The sequence below is a fragment of the Lagenorhynchus albirostris genome, chromosome 14, assembly GCF_949774975.1.
Source record: "Lagenorhynchus albirostris chromosome 14, mLagAlb1.1, whole genome shotgun sequence".
Classification (NCBI taxonomy): Eukaryota; Metazoa; Chordata; class Mammalia; order Artiodactyla; family Delphinidae; genus Lagenorhynchus; species Lagenorhynchus albirostris.
The window spans coordinates 53,393,325-53,411,464 of NC_083108.1; the positions used below are offsets into that span (position 1 = coordinate 53,393,325).

An 18,140-nucleotide genomic window follows, 5' to 3' on the forward strand; every position below is an offset into this window, starting at 1 on the left:
TCATTCATTCATTCAATATTGGCAGTTCTAGATATGCTGATAAGAGAAACATAAATTAAAAATTGTCCTGGGCTTCCCTGGTGGCGCAGTGGTTGAGAGTCCGCCTGCCGATACAGGGGACACGGGTTCGTGGCCCGTTCCGGGAAGATACCACATGCCGTGGAGCAGCTGGGCCCGTGAGCCATGGCCGCTAAGCCTGCGCGTCCGGAGCCTTTGCTCCACAACGGGAGAGGCCACAACAGTAAGAGGCCTGCATACCGAAAAAAAAAAAAAAATTGTCCTACCTCCCATAATCTCCTGAGATGAAAAAATCTATTGTTTAAAAAAAAAAAAAGGGAGCCACCTACAGAATAAACCACTTTCTGATTTCCTGATAAATGTGAGGAAAAACCTAGCTAGATAATCCATGTATGTGAAAAGTGGCTCTAAAAGAAAGAATAAAGGCTTTCCTTTAGGAGACAGAAAAAGGTGGATCACAAAATAAGAGGTGCTAAAAAAAATAAATAAATAAAATAAGAGGTGCTGCCAGGAAGACTGTGAATAAAGAGAAATAAGCATATATATTGAATACCTTCTAGGTACCAGGCCCTACGCTAGGCACTTCACATACGTTATTTCACCTCATCCTCATAATAATCCTACAAGGTCCAAAGATTAGGACTCTTAACATCAAAAAAGGAAACGAAACAGGAAAACATAGTTTAAATAATTATTCAAATTCACTCAGAAGCCAAATATTACGACTCAATATATAGATCCAGCTGATCCCAAAGCCTAGTTTTTTTCCTGACAGAGGAAGGTCCATGAGCAAAATCAGAGTCCTAAATTCAGGTAATAGCAAATATCCAGTTAGACTAACATTTAAGGCATATATGGGAATGTTGGGAGAAGCAGCTAAAAATCAAGCTAAGTACCATATGTCTTTCCTTAAAGATATTGACCAAAAATGATTTTAACACTGCAAATGACCATTCATTTGCCTTAGTCATCCAAAGTTATCCCATTGTTATGTCACAGTTATCTGATAATTAGTACAAAGTCTAATCAGAAAGAGTTGACGAAAAAAAATTTTTCTCATGGTCTCCACTCCTAGAGATCAATTTGTTTTTTATAGTCCCAAGAATTTGGACTGATACTGAAAAAGTCCAACAAGTTCACTCAAGTTCACAGAAGCCCTAGAAAACCTAGGTTAACTCCTAGGAATATTTAGAGGAAAATATTTAATGTAATTATCATGGTATTCTGGTATTGACTTGCTTTCAAGCTGGAGCAGACTGGTCAATAGAGCCATGAATTTGGACTTCCCTGGTGGCACAGTGGCTAGGAATCTGCCTGCCAATGCAGGGGACATGGGTTCGAGCCCTGGTCCAGGAAGATCCCACATGCCACAGAGCAACTAAGCCCGTGAGGCACAACTACTGAGCCTGCGCTCTAGAGCCCGCAAGCCACAACTACCTAGCCCGTGTGCCACAACGACCGAAGCCCACATGCCTAGAGCCTGTGCTCCACAACAAAGAGAAGCCACCGCAATGAGAAGCCCGCGCACCGCAACGAAGAGCAGTCCCCGCTCGTGGCAACTAGAGAGAAAACCCGCGTGCAGAAACAAGACCCAACGCAGCCAAAAATCAATGAAGTTTTAAAAAATAGAGCCATGAATTTAATTAAGACCCTCAGTGGAGTTTTGGGTTGTCTATACCCTGATAGCAGATAACCATGGTGCATTAAATAATTTGCACCTGTACTTATGTTACTTAATCTAACAATTTGAACAACCACCTTCAAGTCCAAGTCTGTATCTTGCAGAAGGGCTTCCTTAAAAATGTAAATTTAAAATGGCTAATCTGATTGAGGTAAATACAATTGCATGGTAAATGTGCTCACAGCTTATGTCCAAGGGTTTAGCAGGCTATCTGATTCTGAGTGATTCTGAGTTGCACTCAGGATATCAGTTCAACTAATGTCACTAAAATCTCTAACAAAAAATACTGTGTTAATAATCCAAGACTGATGATATCACATACTGAGAAAGGTATGTTTGGATGACTACATATGAACCATTCTAAATTTGCTTCAGGCCAAACAGTGGATCCTCTGATTAGCAGCTGATGAGCCTATTAAGATCTCAGGTTCATTAGCAAACATGGTACAACATAAAGTGTCTTAATTTAGGAAACAGAATAGAATTCAAGTCTTGGTTCACTTATTAGCCATGTCAGTTCACCTCTATGAACGTGTTCTCTCATTATAACTACAACTTCATAAGACTGCTTTGAGAATAAAGTGATATAATTGAAGTAAAAGAACTCTGGTAACCAGAAAACCATGCCAACAATGCTGTGGTGCTTCCCAGCATGTGGTAAGCCAACGGTACATGATATGTCAAATGAGGTAAATTGAGCAGCATCTTCAAGGAAGGGAAAGCCATTGAAGGTGATTATAATCCTCCTCTGAATCACAATCAGTACAAAATCCAAGTCTCACTGAAGCTGAAAACACAAATTCGCTAAATATACGTCTCTAGAGTACCAAGCCTGAAAAGGTAAGATTTGGGGGCCTACAGTTTTCTGGTAAGAGTGAGTTTGAGCCATAGAATTTGGATAACTAGAACAGGACAAGGTAGATAGAGCCTACAGTGAGGATAGAGCAAAGGCAGCAACTAAAGCAAGGCTCAAAGTTAAGCCTCTGATATTCACATACTCAAAGAATGAACAAACTTCAAAAATAACAATTTTATTTGGCAAAATCAGTAAATAAATTGGCAAACTTGACAGATAATCATTTCAATGTAACATTTTACTTAGTAGATAAATATTTGTAGAAAATCTATAAACTCTTTTCTCAAAACTGTAAGTGAAAGGCCAAACACAATAGATTACATATTCTATGATTCCATTTATATGAAATTCTAAGAAAGCAAAACTAATGATACAAAACAAATCATTTGCCAAGGGCCAAGGGTGGGAGGATGGGACTGACTGCAAAAGGACATATCAATTTTGGGGGATGAAGGAAATGTTCTATATCATGATTATGGTGGTAGATATATATGTATGCTTTCAAAACTCATTAAATTCGACACTGATAATTGGAGAATTTTATTATGTGAAAAGTATACCTCAAGAAAAATTTTAAAGCTTATATATAATAAATCAGCATGCTTTTCAAAGAACCATTTCAGTAAAAATATTTTACTTAGTAAACAAATATTTGTAGAAAATCTGGAAATAATATTAAAAAATTTTTTACAATCATGAGCAGTAGTTACTTTCTTTTAATTTTTATTTTCTAATTTAATTTTAATTTTATATTGGGGTATAGTTGATTTACAATGTTGTATTAGTTTCAGGTGTATAGCAAAGTGGTTCAGTTATATATGTACATATATCCATTCTTTTTCAGATTCTTTTTGCATATAGATTATTACAGAACACTGAGTATAGTCCCCTGTGCTAGAGAGTAGGTCTTTGTTGATTATCTATTTTATATAAAGTAGTGTGTATCTCTTAATCCCAAATTCCTAATTTATCCCTCCCCCCACCTTTCTCCTTTGGTAACCATAAATTTGTTTTTGAAAACAATGAGTCTTTCTGTTTTGTATATAAGTTCATTTGTATCATCTTTTTAGAGTCCACATATAAGTGATATCATTGTCTTTCTCTGTCCAATTTACTTTACTTAGTATAATCTATAGGTCCATCCATGTTGCTGCAAATGGCATTATCTCATTCTTTTTTATGGCTGAGGAACATTGCACTGTATATATTTACCACATCTTCTTTATCCATTCCTCTGTCAATGGACATTTAGGCTGCTTCCATGTCTTGGCTATTGTAAACAGTGCTGCAATGAACACTGGGGTGCATGTATCTTTTTGAATTATGGTTTTCTCCAGATATATGCCCAGGAGTGGGATTGCTAGATCATATGGTAGTTCTATTATTTAGTTTTTTAAGGCAACTTCCACACTGTCCTCCATAGTGGTTGTACCAATTTACATTCCCACCAACAGCATAGGAGGGTTCCCCTTTCTCCACACCCTCTCCAGCATTTATTGTTTGTAGACTTTTTGATGATGGCCATTCTGACCAGTGTGAGGTGATACCTCATTGTAGCTTTTATTTGCGTTTCTCTAATAATTAGCAAAGTTGGGCATCTTTTCATGTTTTTTTGGCCATCTGTATGTCTTCTTTGGAGAAATGTCTGTTTAGATCTTCTGCCAATTTTTTGATTGGGTTGTTTTTGTTTTTTTGATATTGAGCTGCATGAGCTATTTGTATATTTTGGAGATTAATCCCTTGTCGGTCACTTCGTTTGCAAAGATATTCTCCCTTTCTGTGGGTTGTCTTTTCATTTTGTTTATGATTTCCTTTGCTGTGAAAAGGCTTTTAAGTTTAATTAGGCCCCATTTGTGTATTTTTGTTTTTATTTTCATTACTCTAGGAGGTGGATACAAAAAGATATTTCTATAATTTATGTCAGAGTGTTCCACCTATGTTTTCCTCTAAGAGTTTTATAGTATCTGGTCTTACATTTAGGCCTTTAATCCATTTTATTTTTGTGTATAGTGTTAGAGAATGTTCTAATTTCATTCTTTTACATGTAGCTGTTTTCCCAGTGCCAGTTATTGAAGAGACTGTCTTTTCTCCATTGTATATTCTTTCCATCTTCGTCATAGATCAATTGACCATAGGTGCATCGGTTTATTTCTAGGCATTCTATCTTGTTCCATTAATCTATACTTCTGTTTTTGTGCCAGCACCATACTGTTTTGATTACTGCAGCTTTGTAGTATAGTTTGAAGTCAGTGAGCCTGGTTCCTCCAGCCCCATTTTTCTTTCTCAGAATTACTTTGGCTATTAGGGGTCTTTTGTGTTTCCATACAAATTCTAAAATTTTTGTTCTAGTTCCATGAAAAATTCCATTGGTAATTTGACAAGGATTGCAATGAATCTGTAGCTGCCTTGGGTAGTATAGCCATTTTGACAATACTGATTTTTCCAATCCAAGAACACAGTATATCTTTCCATCTGTTTGTATCATATTCCATTTCTTTCATCAGCATCTTATAGTTTTCAGAGTACAGGCCTTTTGTCTCCTAGGTATTTTATTATTTTGATGCAATGGCAAATGGGATTGTTTCCTTAATTTCTCTTTCCAATCTTTCATTGTTAGTGTATAGAGATGCAACAGATTTCTGTGTATTAATTTTGTATCCTGCAACCTTACCAAATTCATTGAGGAACTCTAGTAGTTTTCTGGTAGCATCTTTAGGATTTTCTGTAAACAGTGACAGTTTCACTTCTTTTCCAATTTGGATTTCTTTGGTTTTGGGGTTTTTTTTTCTTCTCTGATTGCCATGGCTAGGACTTCCAAAACTATGTTGAATACAAGTGGTGACAGTGAACATCCTTGTCTTGTTCCTGATCTTAGAGGAAATTCTGTCAGCCTGATCTCACTGATCTTAGAGGAAATGTGGCCAGCTTATCACCACTAAGGATGATGTTAGCTGTGGGTTTGTCATATATGGCCTGTATTATGTTGAGGTAGGTTCCCTCTATGCCCATTTTCTGGAGAGTTTTTATCATAAATGGGTGTTGAATTTTGTTGAAAGCTTTTTCTGCATCTATTGTGAGATGATCACATGGTTTTTATTCTGCAGTTTGTTGATGTGGTGTACCACACTAATTGATTTGAGGATATTGAAAAATCCTTGCATCCCTAGGATAAATCCCACTTGACCATGGTGTATGAACCCTTTAACGTATTGTTGGATTAGGTTTGCCAGTATTTTGTTGAGGATTTTTGTATTTATGTTCATCAATGATATTGACCTGTAATTTTCTCTTTTTTTGTAGTATCTTTGTCTTGTTTTGGTATCAGGGCGATGGTGGCCTCACAGAATTAGTTTGGGAGTTTTCCTGCCTCTGTAATTTTTTGGAATAGTTTCAGAAGGATAAGTGTTAACTCTTTTCTAAGTGTTTGACAGAATTCACCTGTGATAGATAGAATTCATCTGGTCCTGCACTTTTGTTTGTCGGAAGTTTTTTAATCACAGTTTCGATTTCAGTACTTGTGATTGGTCTGTTCATATTGGTCTGTGATTGGTCTGTTCTTCAGGGTTTAGTCTTGAAAGATTGTACCTTTCTAAGAATTTGGGCATTTCTTCCAGGTTGTCCATTTCATTGGCATATAGTTGCTTGTAGTAGTCTCTTATGATTCCTTTGTATTTCTGTGGTGTCAGTTGTAACTTCTCCTTTTTCACTTCTAATTTTATTGATTTGAGCCCTTTCCCTTTTTTCTTGATGAATCTAAAGGTTTATCAATTTTGTTTATCCTTTCAAAGAACAAGATTTTAGTTTCACTTATCTTTTCTACTGTTTTGTTCATCTCTATTTATTTCTGCTCTGATCTTTATGATTTCTTTCCTTCTACTAACTTTGGGTTTTGTTTGTTCTTTTCTCTCTAGTTGCTTTAGGTGTAAGGTTATGTTGTTTAGTTGAGATTTTTCGTTTCCTGAGGTAAGATTGTATTGGCATAAACTTCCCTCTTAGAATTGCTTTTGCTGTATCCCAAAGGTTTTGTATTGTCATGTTTTTGTTTTCATTTGTCTCTAAGTATTTTTTTATTTCCTCTTTCTTAGGTGATCCATTGGTTGTTTAGTAATATTGTTCAACCTCCACATGTTTGTGGGGTTTTTTTTTCAAATATTTATTTATTTATTTTTGGCTGTGTTGGGTCTTCATTGCTTCATGCAGGCTTTCTCTAGTCGCAGTGAGCAGGGGCTACTCTTCGTTGCAGTGCACAGGCTTCTCATTGTGGTGGCTTCTCTTGTTGCAGAGCACTGGCTCTAGGTGATCGGGCTTCAGTAGTTGTGGCACACAGACTCAGTAGTTGTGGCTCATGGGCTCTAGAATGCAGGCTTAGTAGTTGTGGCACATGGGCTTAGTTGCTCCACAGCATGTGGGATCTTCCCGGACCAGGGCTTGAACCCATGTCCTCTGCATTGGCAGGCAGATTCTTAACCACTGCACCACCAGGGAAATCCCATGTTTGTGTTTTCTACAGTTTTTTCCTTGTAGTTGATTTCTAATCTCATAGCAGTGTGGTTGGAAAGGATGCTTGATATGATTTCAATTTTCTTAAATTTACCAAGGTTTGCTTTGTGGCCCAGCATGTGATCTATCCTGGAGAATGTTCCATGTGCACTTGAGAAGAATGTGTATCCTGCTGCTTTTGGATGGAATGTTCTATAAATATCAATTAAGTCCAAGCAGTGTTTACTTTCTGACATTATTAAGAATTTATTTTTCTTCTAGAAAAACAAGCAAAACTAAAAAGTAATTGAAAAGTGACCCTGAATGAAATTTAAAACCCTCCAAAAAATGTTTCATGAACTCAATACAATGATGCAGTACTTAGCAGGTCTTTGAATACATTTTCCAGAATGTAGCAGTATACTAAATGTTCTAAATTCAGGTTGTACAGGGGTCAGGAAGACAATATAAGTGAGTGCCATGGGACAAGGGTTACTGTGGTAAACTGGAGAGTACATGGCCCTTCCCAAATAAGCTGCCACCACTGGGTCCCACAGACTGATGCCAGGAAAGAACACAGGCTGCAGTGTAGCCAGAGTTTCTGACGTTTAAAGAAAGGCAGAAATATGGACTTATTATGTGAAATTTCCTGATTTTTTAGAATGATGGCTCCAATTTTTTTACAACACCATATGGGCCAAACAAAACACACCCATATATAGAATTGTGACTTCAGGTCCATAGTGCATGCTTTCTGAACTTTTTCAGTAACAAAGTCTTGCCATCATTCTAACTGCTTACCTCTTTATTTGTAGAGCCCAGAATAATGTGAAATACTAGTGCAACTGAAGTAAAATTCATCTCAAAATTATATGACAGCTAGTCACTTCTAATCATTTTGCTGAAAAACCAAGTCCTGTTTACATCTCTAAGCATACTGGTTGGTAATAAAAGGAAAAATCTATTAGAATGAACAGAGAAGGAGTGAGGAAAAACTGAAGAAAAACACAATTTTAAGAACATAGTCAACTTTTAGACTCCAGGGCAACAAAATAATCCACATGTTGAAATTTGAGAACTTCATTGCCCCAACTAGTCCAACCTGGCTGTAAATTTCGAGCAAACAATTCCAAACATTCCCCCTCTGGCTTGATATAGTCTTTTAGAATCTCTGTCCAGAAAAAAAAAGAGAAAATAACACGAAAATTATTATTAAGGAAGGAATCAATTTCCTTTAGCAGTAAAGAGTAGAAAAGCAGGGATGTTTCCTTAAAAAAAAAAAAGGCAAGTTAATTTCAAGGATTTCATCACAGGCTTTACTATTTATAGTTAGAAAGTCATTTGAAATAAACACCCTTGAGATTGGGAACAATACCATCAGCACTTTCAACAGTCCTGATTTATCAGTTTTCATTTGTAGATAAGAAATGAGGATTTTAACACCCACATCGGTAGAAATGAGGATTTTAACACCCACATCAGTAACTTTTCAGTCTTCCAATAATGCTGACATAGCTCCTGAGTACTAACTTAATTTATTTTTTATTAAATGTAATCCATGCATGAAAAAAAGTCTATAGGAACAATACAAAGACAACCCACTTTAAAAACTAAGATAAAACATAAGTCTCTGCAAAAACATACTTTAGTGTAAGAGTTGGAAACACAGAGAAATATTCAGAACATATCTCTAACAAATAACTCTACCTCCTCAGCTATAACTTGGTAGTACTGAGAACACTCCTTCACTTCCAAATTACAGATCTTTCTTTACCTAAAATTTCACCATATTATTTCCACAGTTAAGTATTCCTTATTCAATGTATTCATAACTACTGAAAATTATATTTTGTTAGGAAAATGGCATCTCATCTATACCTTGGCTAAATAGCTGTGATCTACACTAACAGAAAAAAAGAGAATACCGTAGAAGCTTTTTTTTAAAGCACATGCTCATTTGAATAACAAATATTTAAATCAATTTAACCTTGATCACGTTGCTGGTTAGCTATATTTTTTTGATATATGTATATTCTACGACAGGAACCGAGTATGAAAATAACAATTCAGGGATGAAAAGTCACTGGAACTGGCAAAATATAGTTCTTAATTGCTATATAAGATTGAGCTTGGGAGAAACCCATCAAATTCCCTTTAGCAATGATAAGGATTCCTTAGAAATACTTGATATAGGTTAGATGTGAAAGATAATATATTAAAAAATGTATATTTCATGTTCTTCAGATGATCTCACAGTAAAATAATTGTTCATTTGTCTGAAAGCACTGGTCCTGATTATCAAAAATCAAAGAATTTAAAGTATTCATTGTCTATAACTCACCAAACTCAAATCTGGGCTTTGATAGCTTCTAGGTGATGCTTACATGAGACTTCTAGTCCTTTCATAAGTATATAATTAAATGCTATTAAACTTGAGTGAGAAAAATTTCCCCAGAGTCTTAGAACAATAAACTTTTATATCACTTTTCCATTTTTGCCCCATGAATTCAATGCCTTACTGGCCTCAATTCACTTTTAATGTGGTCTAAGGTATACTGAAGGCAAGGTTTTGTTTTCTTGTTTCTGCTTGTTCAGTTCTTTGGTACAAAGATGTTAGCAACTCTATTTTGGAATTTTAAACTGGAGTCTAAACTGGAATCAGCCAGTCAATAATGTTTACTATTTCTGAGGGACTTCCCTGGTGGTCCAGTGGGTAAGACTCTGTGCTCCCAATGCAGGGAGACCAGGTTTGATCCCTGGTCGGGGAACAAGATCCTGCGTGCATGCCGCAACTAAGAAGCCTGCATGCCACAACTAAGACCTGGCACAGCCTAGATAAATAAATAAAATTTTTTTTAATGTTTACTATTTCTGAGCACCCATTATAAGTGCTATGGGACTTAACAAAAGAAATAGATATCCATGTCTTCTAAGAGTTCACTAGCTAATAGAAAAAGATGGCCAGGTACTTGGAGTGGAAAAATACATGAAACCTAAACGCATTTATCACCTTCTACTTTATCAATGGAACACATTTCTGCATGGCTTTTTTCCTTTCTAGCTGAGAAACACAGAAAATCAAGGAGTAATGTTTTTGTACTGTTAACCACATATGTTTAATTTCAAAACAAAGCAAAAGAAATAGAGGCAAATTAATGGGAATATTTTATTCTTACTAATTTTAAATATCAATTTAAAAGAAAATGCAAGATCTTAAAAGTTCTCATCACAGGAAAAAAATTTTGTAACCATGTATAGGCTTATTGTGATCAGTGAATATGTATATATATCTTGAATCACTATGTTGTACACCTGAAACTAATACAATGTTATATGTCAATTATCTCAATTTTAAAAAAGCAAATTCAAATGTATAAATTTAAATGTGAGTATGCCAATATATATAAATAATTACATAACATCTGGCATTAGTAAAACATACTTGTAACCAATGGAGAGGAAGTAATTCATACATAGCCCGTCATTCCCCTTCTGCTTGGGAGCAAAGGGCATAGCTGGGGGAAAAGCGGCTCAAATGTCAGTGCATAAAATCTCATCAAACTATATTTAACTGTTCAGATACAAATTGTTGCGAGTAAAGTAGTAAAAAGGAGTAGAAATTCCTCTAAGGTACAATATGAAAAACAAAATTTTCATTCAAATACTTTTATTTCATGATTTTCCTACCTTAAATCTTTAAACTTAAAATATTATACATTTATGTTAGGTTATAAGCCATAGCTATTGTTGGCTTATGTTTCACTCTATAGGAAGAAATTTCAAAACTTAAAAAGAGTAAATGTCTCATTTTGAAACAGAATATGCTTCCAATTTGGTGTTTTTTACATTTTGCAGTAGAAATAACAAATTAAAACTTGTTAAAAGAAAAAAAATTGGTGTTTCTAGAAGCAAAAGAGAGAACATTTCATTTTGTGAATTGGCATAAAGCAGTTTAAGAACATTTACATGTAAAAGTTCTAAGCATTATATAGAGAACATGTATTATCCCAAATCCTAGGGTTATGATTCAGAGTAAAATACTATTTTATTTATTTTTATTTATTTTTAACATCTTTATTGGAGTATAATTGCTTTACAATGTTGTGTTAGTTTCTGCTGTATCACAAAGTGAATTAGCTACATATATACATATATCCCAATATCCCCTCCCTCTTGCACCTCCCTCCCACCCTCCCTATCCCACCCCTCTAGGTGGACACAAAGCACTGAGCTGATCTCTCTGTGCTATGCAGCTGCTTCCCACTAGCTATCTATCTTACATTTGGTAGTGTATATATGTCCATGCCACTCTCTCACTTCAGAGTAAAATATACTGCAGAAATCTGCAAGTTGCTTTCTGATGGCTTTGTGTGGCTCTGTATCCAAAATACAGGCACTTGCTATCCAGTAACATGAACTCAAAAATAAAGGATTATAAATACTTCTTGTCTACCAGTACTTAACCAAAACATAAGAATAACATATATTGAGTCACACAAGATTTTCCCCCCCAAAATCTAACTTTTCTTTTTAAATATTCTCAATGCTAAAAATGTGTTTGTGCTGCGCTCTACTGGGAACACAGCAGAACTGCACTTCATAACTACAGGCCGTAATATGTACTAATTTTTATTAGTATTAATAAAAGACTAATTTTACTCACTATTTTATAAAACCTTATATTTTGTTTCTTTTTTGTTTGTTTGTTTTGCGGTACGCGGGCCTCTCTGTTGTGGCCTCTCCCGTTGCAGAGCACAGGCTCCGGACGCGCAGGCTCAGGGGCCATGGCTCACGGGCCCAGCCGCTCCGCGGCATGTGGGATCCTCCCGGACCGGGGCACGAACCCGCATCCCCTGCACCGGCAGGCGGACTCTCAACCACTGCGCCACCAGGGAAGCCCTAAAACCTTATATCTTAAGACTACTCTTTAAACATAATCTATGTAAAATGAATTAAGAAATAGTTTAACTATCATTTGGGAATGAAAGGTTTTTTGGGTCTGGCACTTGGATTTTTAAAAGTAAAAAAATAAGCCCTAAGACAAACCCTAAATTAAGCTTTGGTACTCACCAAATGATAAAGAAAATTCAAATGAGAAGAATACAAATTAGATTTCCTCCAATGAGTATAACTGGTGGCAAACATAATTTTTTTCTCAAAGAACAGTACAGCTACACTTGTCATTTAAGTCAAATGTTTACTGCATTAAAGAATCTGTAACAGTCCAAAGTTTACAGGCGATTATTCACTAAGAATCTCTCTAAGTCAAAGAATGGATCAACAGGTAGACATCTGAACATTTCTCAAATGAATTAACACTAAAGACTCTCAGTATAAGCAATTTAAGATAATAGAAATCTTAAATGCTACCAATAAGCATTCTCTTGGGAATTTGAATTCACCTTTCTATGTATCCTAGCTCATGAATTATCCCATATTCTGCAAAATCAGGTGATAAGCTGATAGCCTATAGTCTTCCTGAGTGGCAGCTTGAAAGTTTTGGTTTATTTAAGCCAGGACCACCAAATTAATAAAATATATATTTCTAAAGAAAAAATTTTAACAGTAAACTTTGTCAAATTCAGTATCTCTCACATTCCTATTCCTATTACATTCCTATTTTTTTATTCTTTCACTTGAAAAATTTAGCATTTACTGATCTTCTACTATATGCTACAGAATTTCAAATATAAACAATCCTCACAACTCTGAAAGATTAAATATCATTATTCCCCCTTCAAATGTCGACTTTCAGGTGGAAAATTATTAGAGTAACTTGCTCAAGTAGCAGAACCAGGATTCAAACTCATGTTAGTCAATCTGAAAAGCTAAAGCTTTCCACTATTCCTTGCTGCTTAGTTTCATTAAATGATGGACATTATACTAAAGCATTAAGACTAGTAAGAATTGCAGGCTGCAGCAATTACCTTTCCAATGGTTCAGAAAAGCAACACCAACTCAACATAAAACTGAGAGTGTCTACCAACTATCAAGGGAATTCTTGATAGTTGACCATCTCTCTGACTGCTTTCTGCGCTCTTGGCTTTAGAGCCAGCAAGGGATAGAACCCTGAGACTACAATAAAGCACCTAGCAGAACTAGTCCTCACATGCACCATCAGTCTTCATTCTGCTGAGGGCAGTGATGGGATAACAACCCAGTTAGTAAGGGGAACCTAAAAAATGGCGAAGAGGAAAGGCTGAGGTAATGTAGGACTAATCTGCATGGGTGCACTGGGTGGTCACGCGGCTCCGTCTCCACTTCAACAGTGTTTTAACATAACAGACCCTTTTTCCAACCACCAGCCACCCTCCAGACTCTTTTCCAGTTGCGACCTCTGGGACCAAGCAATAACACTTTTGCAGTCAGCTCCTTAGTGCCACCCACGATGACCTCCCAGATTCGTGAGAATTATTCCACCCAAGTGGAGGGTGCGGTCACCCGCCTGGTGGACCTGCATCCGCGGGCCTGCTACACCTACCTCTCTCTGGGCTTCTGCTCCGAGCGCCACAACGCGGCTCTGGAGGACCAGGGCCCTGCCTCCTTCAGCGGGTTGGCCCAGCACCTCTCCAAGATGCAAAACCAGTGTGGCAGCAGCGCCCTCTTCCGGGACATGCCGAAGCCGCCCCAAGATGAGCAGGGCAAAGCCCTGGACACCACAGAAGCTGCTATGGGCTCGGAGAAGAACCTGAACCAGGCCCTTTTGCGTTTGCATGCCCTGGGTTCTTCCCACACAGACCATCTCTGTGCCTTCCTGGGGAGCCACCTCCTGGATAAGGAGGTGAGACTCAAGAAGATGGATGACCACCTGACCAACCTCTGCAGGCTGGCCGGCCCCCAGCCAGGGCTAGGCGAGTACTTAGGACCAGTAGTAGCCTTTGAGCCCAGCGGCCCTTGAGGGCCCGATTCCACCTCCTGGTCTCAGGGCCTCTGCCTGAGCCTCTCCCTGCTGCCACTAGGCAGCTATGTAACCACCTGGAGCCCTCTCCCAAGCTACGGACCAACTGGAAACAATAAAGCTTTCTGTAGCAAAAAAAAACCTATTCTCTATTCCATAAATTCTGCTATATGATTTTAGAATATTAATTAAAATAACATATATCTGATTTAATTTCCAAATTTCTAGACTATTCAAATACTATCAATACATTCAACCCTTTTGTCAATTTCACATAAGTCATAACTATTTTATAAAAACATACCAGTAAGAGGTGGCTTATGTGAGTGAAGCGTACAGGGCACACTGACAATTAACTTGTGATCTGGAATGGGGAGCTCTTTTACATCTGCATTCCTATTAAAACAGAACAAAAACGTAAATTATATTTTAGAGGACAATTTTTTACATATAAGCCACAGTTGCCTTGATTTTTTTTCAACTTTCCAATAGTATCTGAATTTATAATAAATTTAAGAATAGAAATAATGGAAATCAACAACCTAAGTATTAAGAAATTTCAGATAGTTTCCTTTTCTACAATAATGACTCTTACACATTAGATAAAGCAAAAGATAATATAAAATTTCATGTGCCGTACCATTCACACTTATCTCGGCCATTTTCAGATTTTCAAAAATGTAAAAATTAACAAAAACTAATGATCACTGTATTAATAACTTTTAAAAGCCTTAAAATCAATACATTTATACAATTTTGAAAAATCACCTTTCCTACCTTAATGGTAAAGCAGCTTTTTCTCGAACTCTTCCCAGTATAAGACCTTCGTAAGGCTTTTTGTGTGGAGAATCTAATGGGAACACAAACTCTCCTGAACTGGTGATCTGATAAAAAGGAGTCAAAAACAAAAACAACCCATACATCTGTAAATATCCAGGAAAAGGATTGGGTTTTTTTTCTACCACTATACAATTTTCACCAAAGAAAAGGAAGTATTAAACCTCAAGGCTACCGCAGTCCAATAAAAATATAATGTGGGCCACAAGTTTAAGCCACACATGTAATTTAGATTTTCTAGTACCAACATTTAAAAAAGCAAAAAGAATGAGGCAAAATTAATTTTAATTGTATTTTAAGTTTTAAATAATTTTTAATTATTTTTAATTTAACCTAACATATCTAAAATATTACTATTTCAATATGTAATCAATTCAAAAAATTATTGAGGTATGTTATATTCTTTCTTTCATACTAAGTCTTTTAAATCCAAAACACTTATATTTTACATTTAGCACCACGTCTCAATTTGGACGCCACATTTCAAGTGCTGAAGAGCTACATACTGCTAGTGACTACCATAATGGACAAGGCAGCTATGAAGGACTAAAAAATTTTAAGTATCATTTTATCATCTTGTACACAAGAACCTCTATTTTTCATTAAAATTTATTATTGGAAACCATGCCATCATTAATTCATTTATTTGTTCAAATAACATTTACCTATTACTGGCAATGTGACTAAGTCAATTACAATACAGTATTTTCCTTTACTTATAGGAAACAATGGCATTAAATACTGTCAGAGCTAAAATTAATAATGAAGGAAGCTCAGGGATTGATGAGATAAACAATACGTGGTCCAATTTCTTGGCATTATAAATCCAGAAATTCAATCTTATCATTTCATCCTGGAGTGATCAGACTCCCAAAGACTCACTTTAGCTAATCAAACTCAAGACACAATTTATAATAACAATATCAAATCATTAATTAAGCATGGAAGAAAATATTTTCACTATCAGAATATTCATATCTATTCTCTGTGGAACCCTTTACCCTATATCGAGGTATCTAAAAAACCAAGTCCTTTTATCACCTCTAGGGCCCACGAGAAACAGCATCTATTCCACACAGCACTGTATAAACACTGGCAAATTCTTATTCTTTGGATATCCTTTATACTCAATGCAGATTACTCCTTCTGATATAACAATATGTTCAATTACCTAATAAGTATTTCATAAAACATATTTTTGTTTTAAGCTATAGTCATATCATACCATCTCATAGAACTGATTACTACCAGAAATGAACAGTCTTAGTTTTCATGTATTAGCATTTTACTGGTTTTGATTTCAGAAGGTAACCTTTTCGTGACTTTGGCCTCAGTCTCTGATTATAAAAGAACTGCCATAATAGACAGAGTGGAATGGAGTTTTATATTCCTGTTATGGTCCTACAGCAAATCAACCAAAGCTAAGCCCAAAGCACAACTGTAAAAGCAAAGACACAACTTAAGTGTTTGTTTGCCAAGTCTCACAAAATAGGTGCAAATAAATAATGTACACAGCTTTTAGAAGATATTCCAGTACACTACAAAGTACACAGAGCACATAAAAATAGAACCTGTGTCTAAAATGAATATACAGTTATATAAATATTATATAAATGTTAAAACATTCAACCCATAATAACCTGGTTTACCTTTTTGAAATTTAGGAGGGGTTTTCTGGAATTCACCTGGTAGACAATGTATCTTTAAAAGGATGTCCAATGAACTCTGAACTGATGCCTTATATTTTTGTATTTTTTGGTATTTTTATACCAAACAAAGATATTAAAGATCATTCAACCAATCCAAGAGTTGGAATCATTTCTTTCAAAAACAGGCATGAGGAACTAAGTTAAGGTTTAAAGTATAAAAGGTCCTTGCTTCTAGCATTTTCCCAACTCTTCCACAGTAGATTTCTTTGCTATCTCCCTCTCATCCCCAGAAACATAAGAAAAAAAGAAAGAAGGAAGGAAGGAAGGAAGAGAGGGAGGGAGGAAGGAAGGGAGGAAGGGAGGAAGGAGAAGAAAAAAGAAAGAAAGACAGAAGTCACAAAGGGCAGCTGAAATTTTGGATGGGTAAAGAGGAAGAAGATGAACAGTAAGACAATTTCTATGTTTAGTGATGGACAAATTCCCCAAAGTTTTTGTTTGTTGTTTCTTAAACTACAGACATCAGAGCTTTTTAAAATGTCATCCTGATATCTCCGAGTGATTTCTGAAGGCCAGCAGTTTGGGATTCTACTACAAAAATATACAGAACAAATAGGTAAAAAGTCTTGAGAATAAGAAGACAAAGGTATTTGGTAGCAAAGTAAACATTTTAATTAGACCATGTTGAAGGAGTAGAGCGGTGACATGTTAAGCATTAAAAAGTAGATGCTACCTTTATATGACTTGTATGTCACACCTTATTAACAAATAAAGTTAACAAATACATTAACTTCTAAACTTACTTTTACCCAGTGCCATTCAGCAACTATCTCCACAGACCAAGAAGGGTAAAGTTCTTCCTTAACAAAACGTAGGTGCTTCTGTCTATTCGTCACCCAAGTAACAACAAGACAGTTTGGAGCAGCCAGCTTAGGGATAGGTATCTGCTTTATTTGCAGTGGTGATAAATAACTATATCTAAAAATAAACAGAAAAAAATATTAGCAAAATTTGCTGCAAAAAAGAAAAATAAGCAAGGAGAAAACCTGTATAACATTGACTCCACAAACACAAAGCTCCTATATTTATTTGTGCAACTAAACATGAAGCCACACTGACACCCAGTGGACACATTATTACACGCAAGTCAGAAATAATATTTTTAGTTTTTACTAATTTAAAATGATGAAGCCATATTTCTTTATCATTTCTAAATGTATTACATTTCAGTAATTTTACTAATATTTTCTATATGCTTTTCTAACATTCAAAATTAAGCAAATATTATGGTTTGATAATCTGTACATTACAAAGGGACCCCATTAACAGTCTTGAAACTACTATCTCAATACCCCACGAACATCTTCAGTCTATCATTTTGTTTCTTTCATCCTTCCCAATCAGTTCTACTGGGCTCTCTGAAACTCTCATGCTTTCATTACAAGAAAAAATTCTACAGTCTTGCACCTCCTGGTCATTAGTAGTATGAAGTCTAGTTTCTCTTGCTAAAACACTACTTGCTCTACAATACCCCATCAAACCAATGTGGCCCTTTCTCCAGCACCCAACACACACAACAGAAAGAGGAGAGGTCAGTATTCTCCTAGCTCCCCTATTGCCAGTTCCAGGCTATCAGCCATCTACCTTTGTGTAAATCCCCTTCTCTTTGAGAAGTACGCTATCTAGCCTCCAATGCTCCTTATCGAACCTATTACAGCCTCACTC

The 18,140-nt window shown here is 36.1% G+C and overlaps 1 protein-coding gene across 4 annotated transcripts in view; it reads right to left on the reverse strand.

Moving 5' to 3' along the window:
• Positions 1–2,714: 2,714 nt before the first annotated feature.
• Positions 2,715–18,140, reverse strand: part of METTL4 (methyltransferase 4, N6-adenosine) — a 33,010-nt gene continuing 17,584 nt past the window's right edge. The window contains exons 6-9 of one of the 4 annotated variants that reach the window (XM_060121390.1): positions 17,219–17,393; positions 14,710–14,816; positions 14,237–14,328; positions 2,715–8,205 (exon numbers count right to left, since the gene is read on the reverse strand). In XM_060121390.1, the coding sequence (XP_059977373.1) occupies positions 8,060–8,205; positions 14,237–14,328; positions 14,710–14,816; positions 17,219–17,393 (520 nt within the window). In that variant the 3' untranslated portion in view covers positions 2,715–8,059. Of the gene's footprint in view, positions 8,303–11,231; positions 11,888–14,236; positions 14,329–14,709; positions 14,817–17,218; positions 17,394–18,140 lie in introns of those variants that run through there. The other 3 variants (XM_060121391.1, XR_009534798.1, XM_060121389.1) reach the window with 3 other exon arrangements.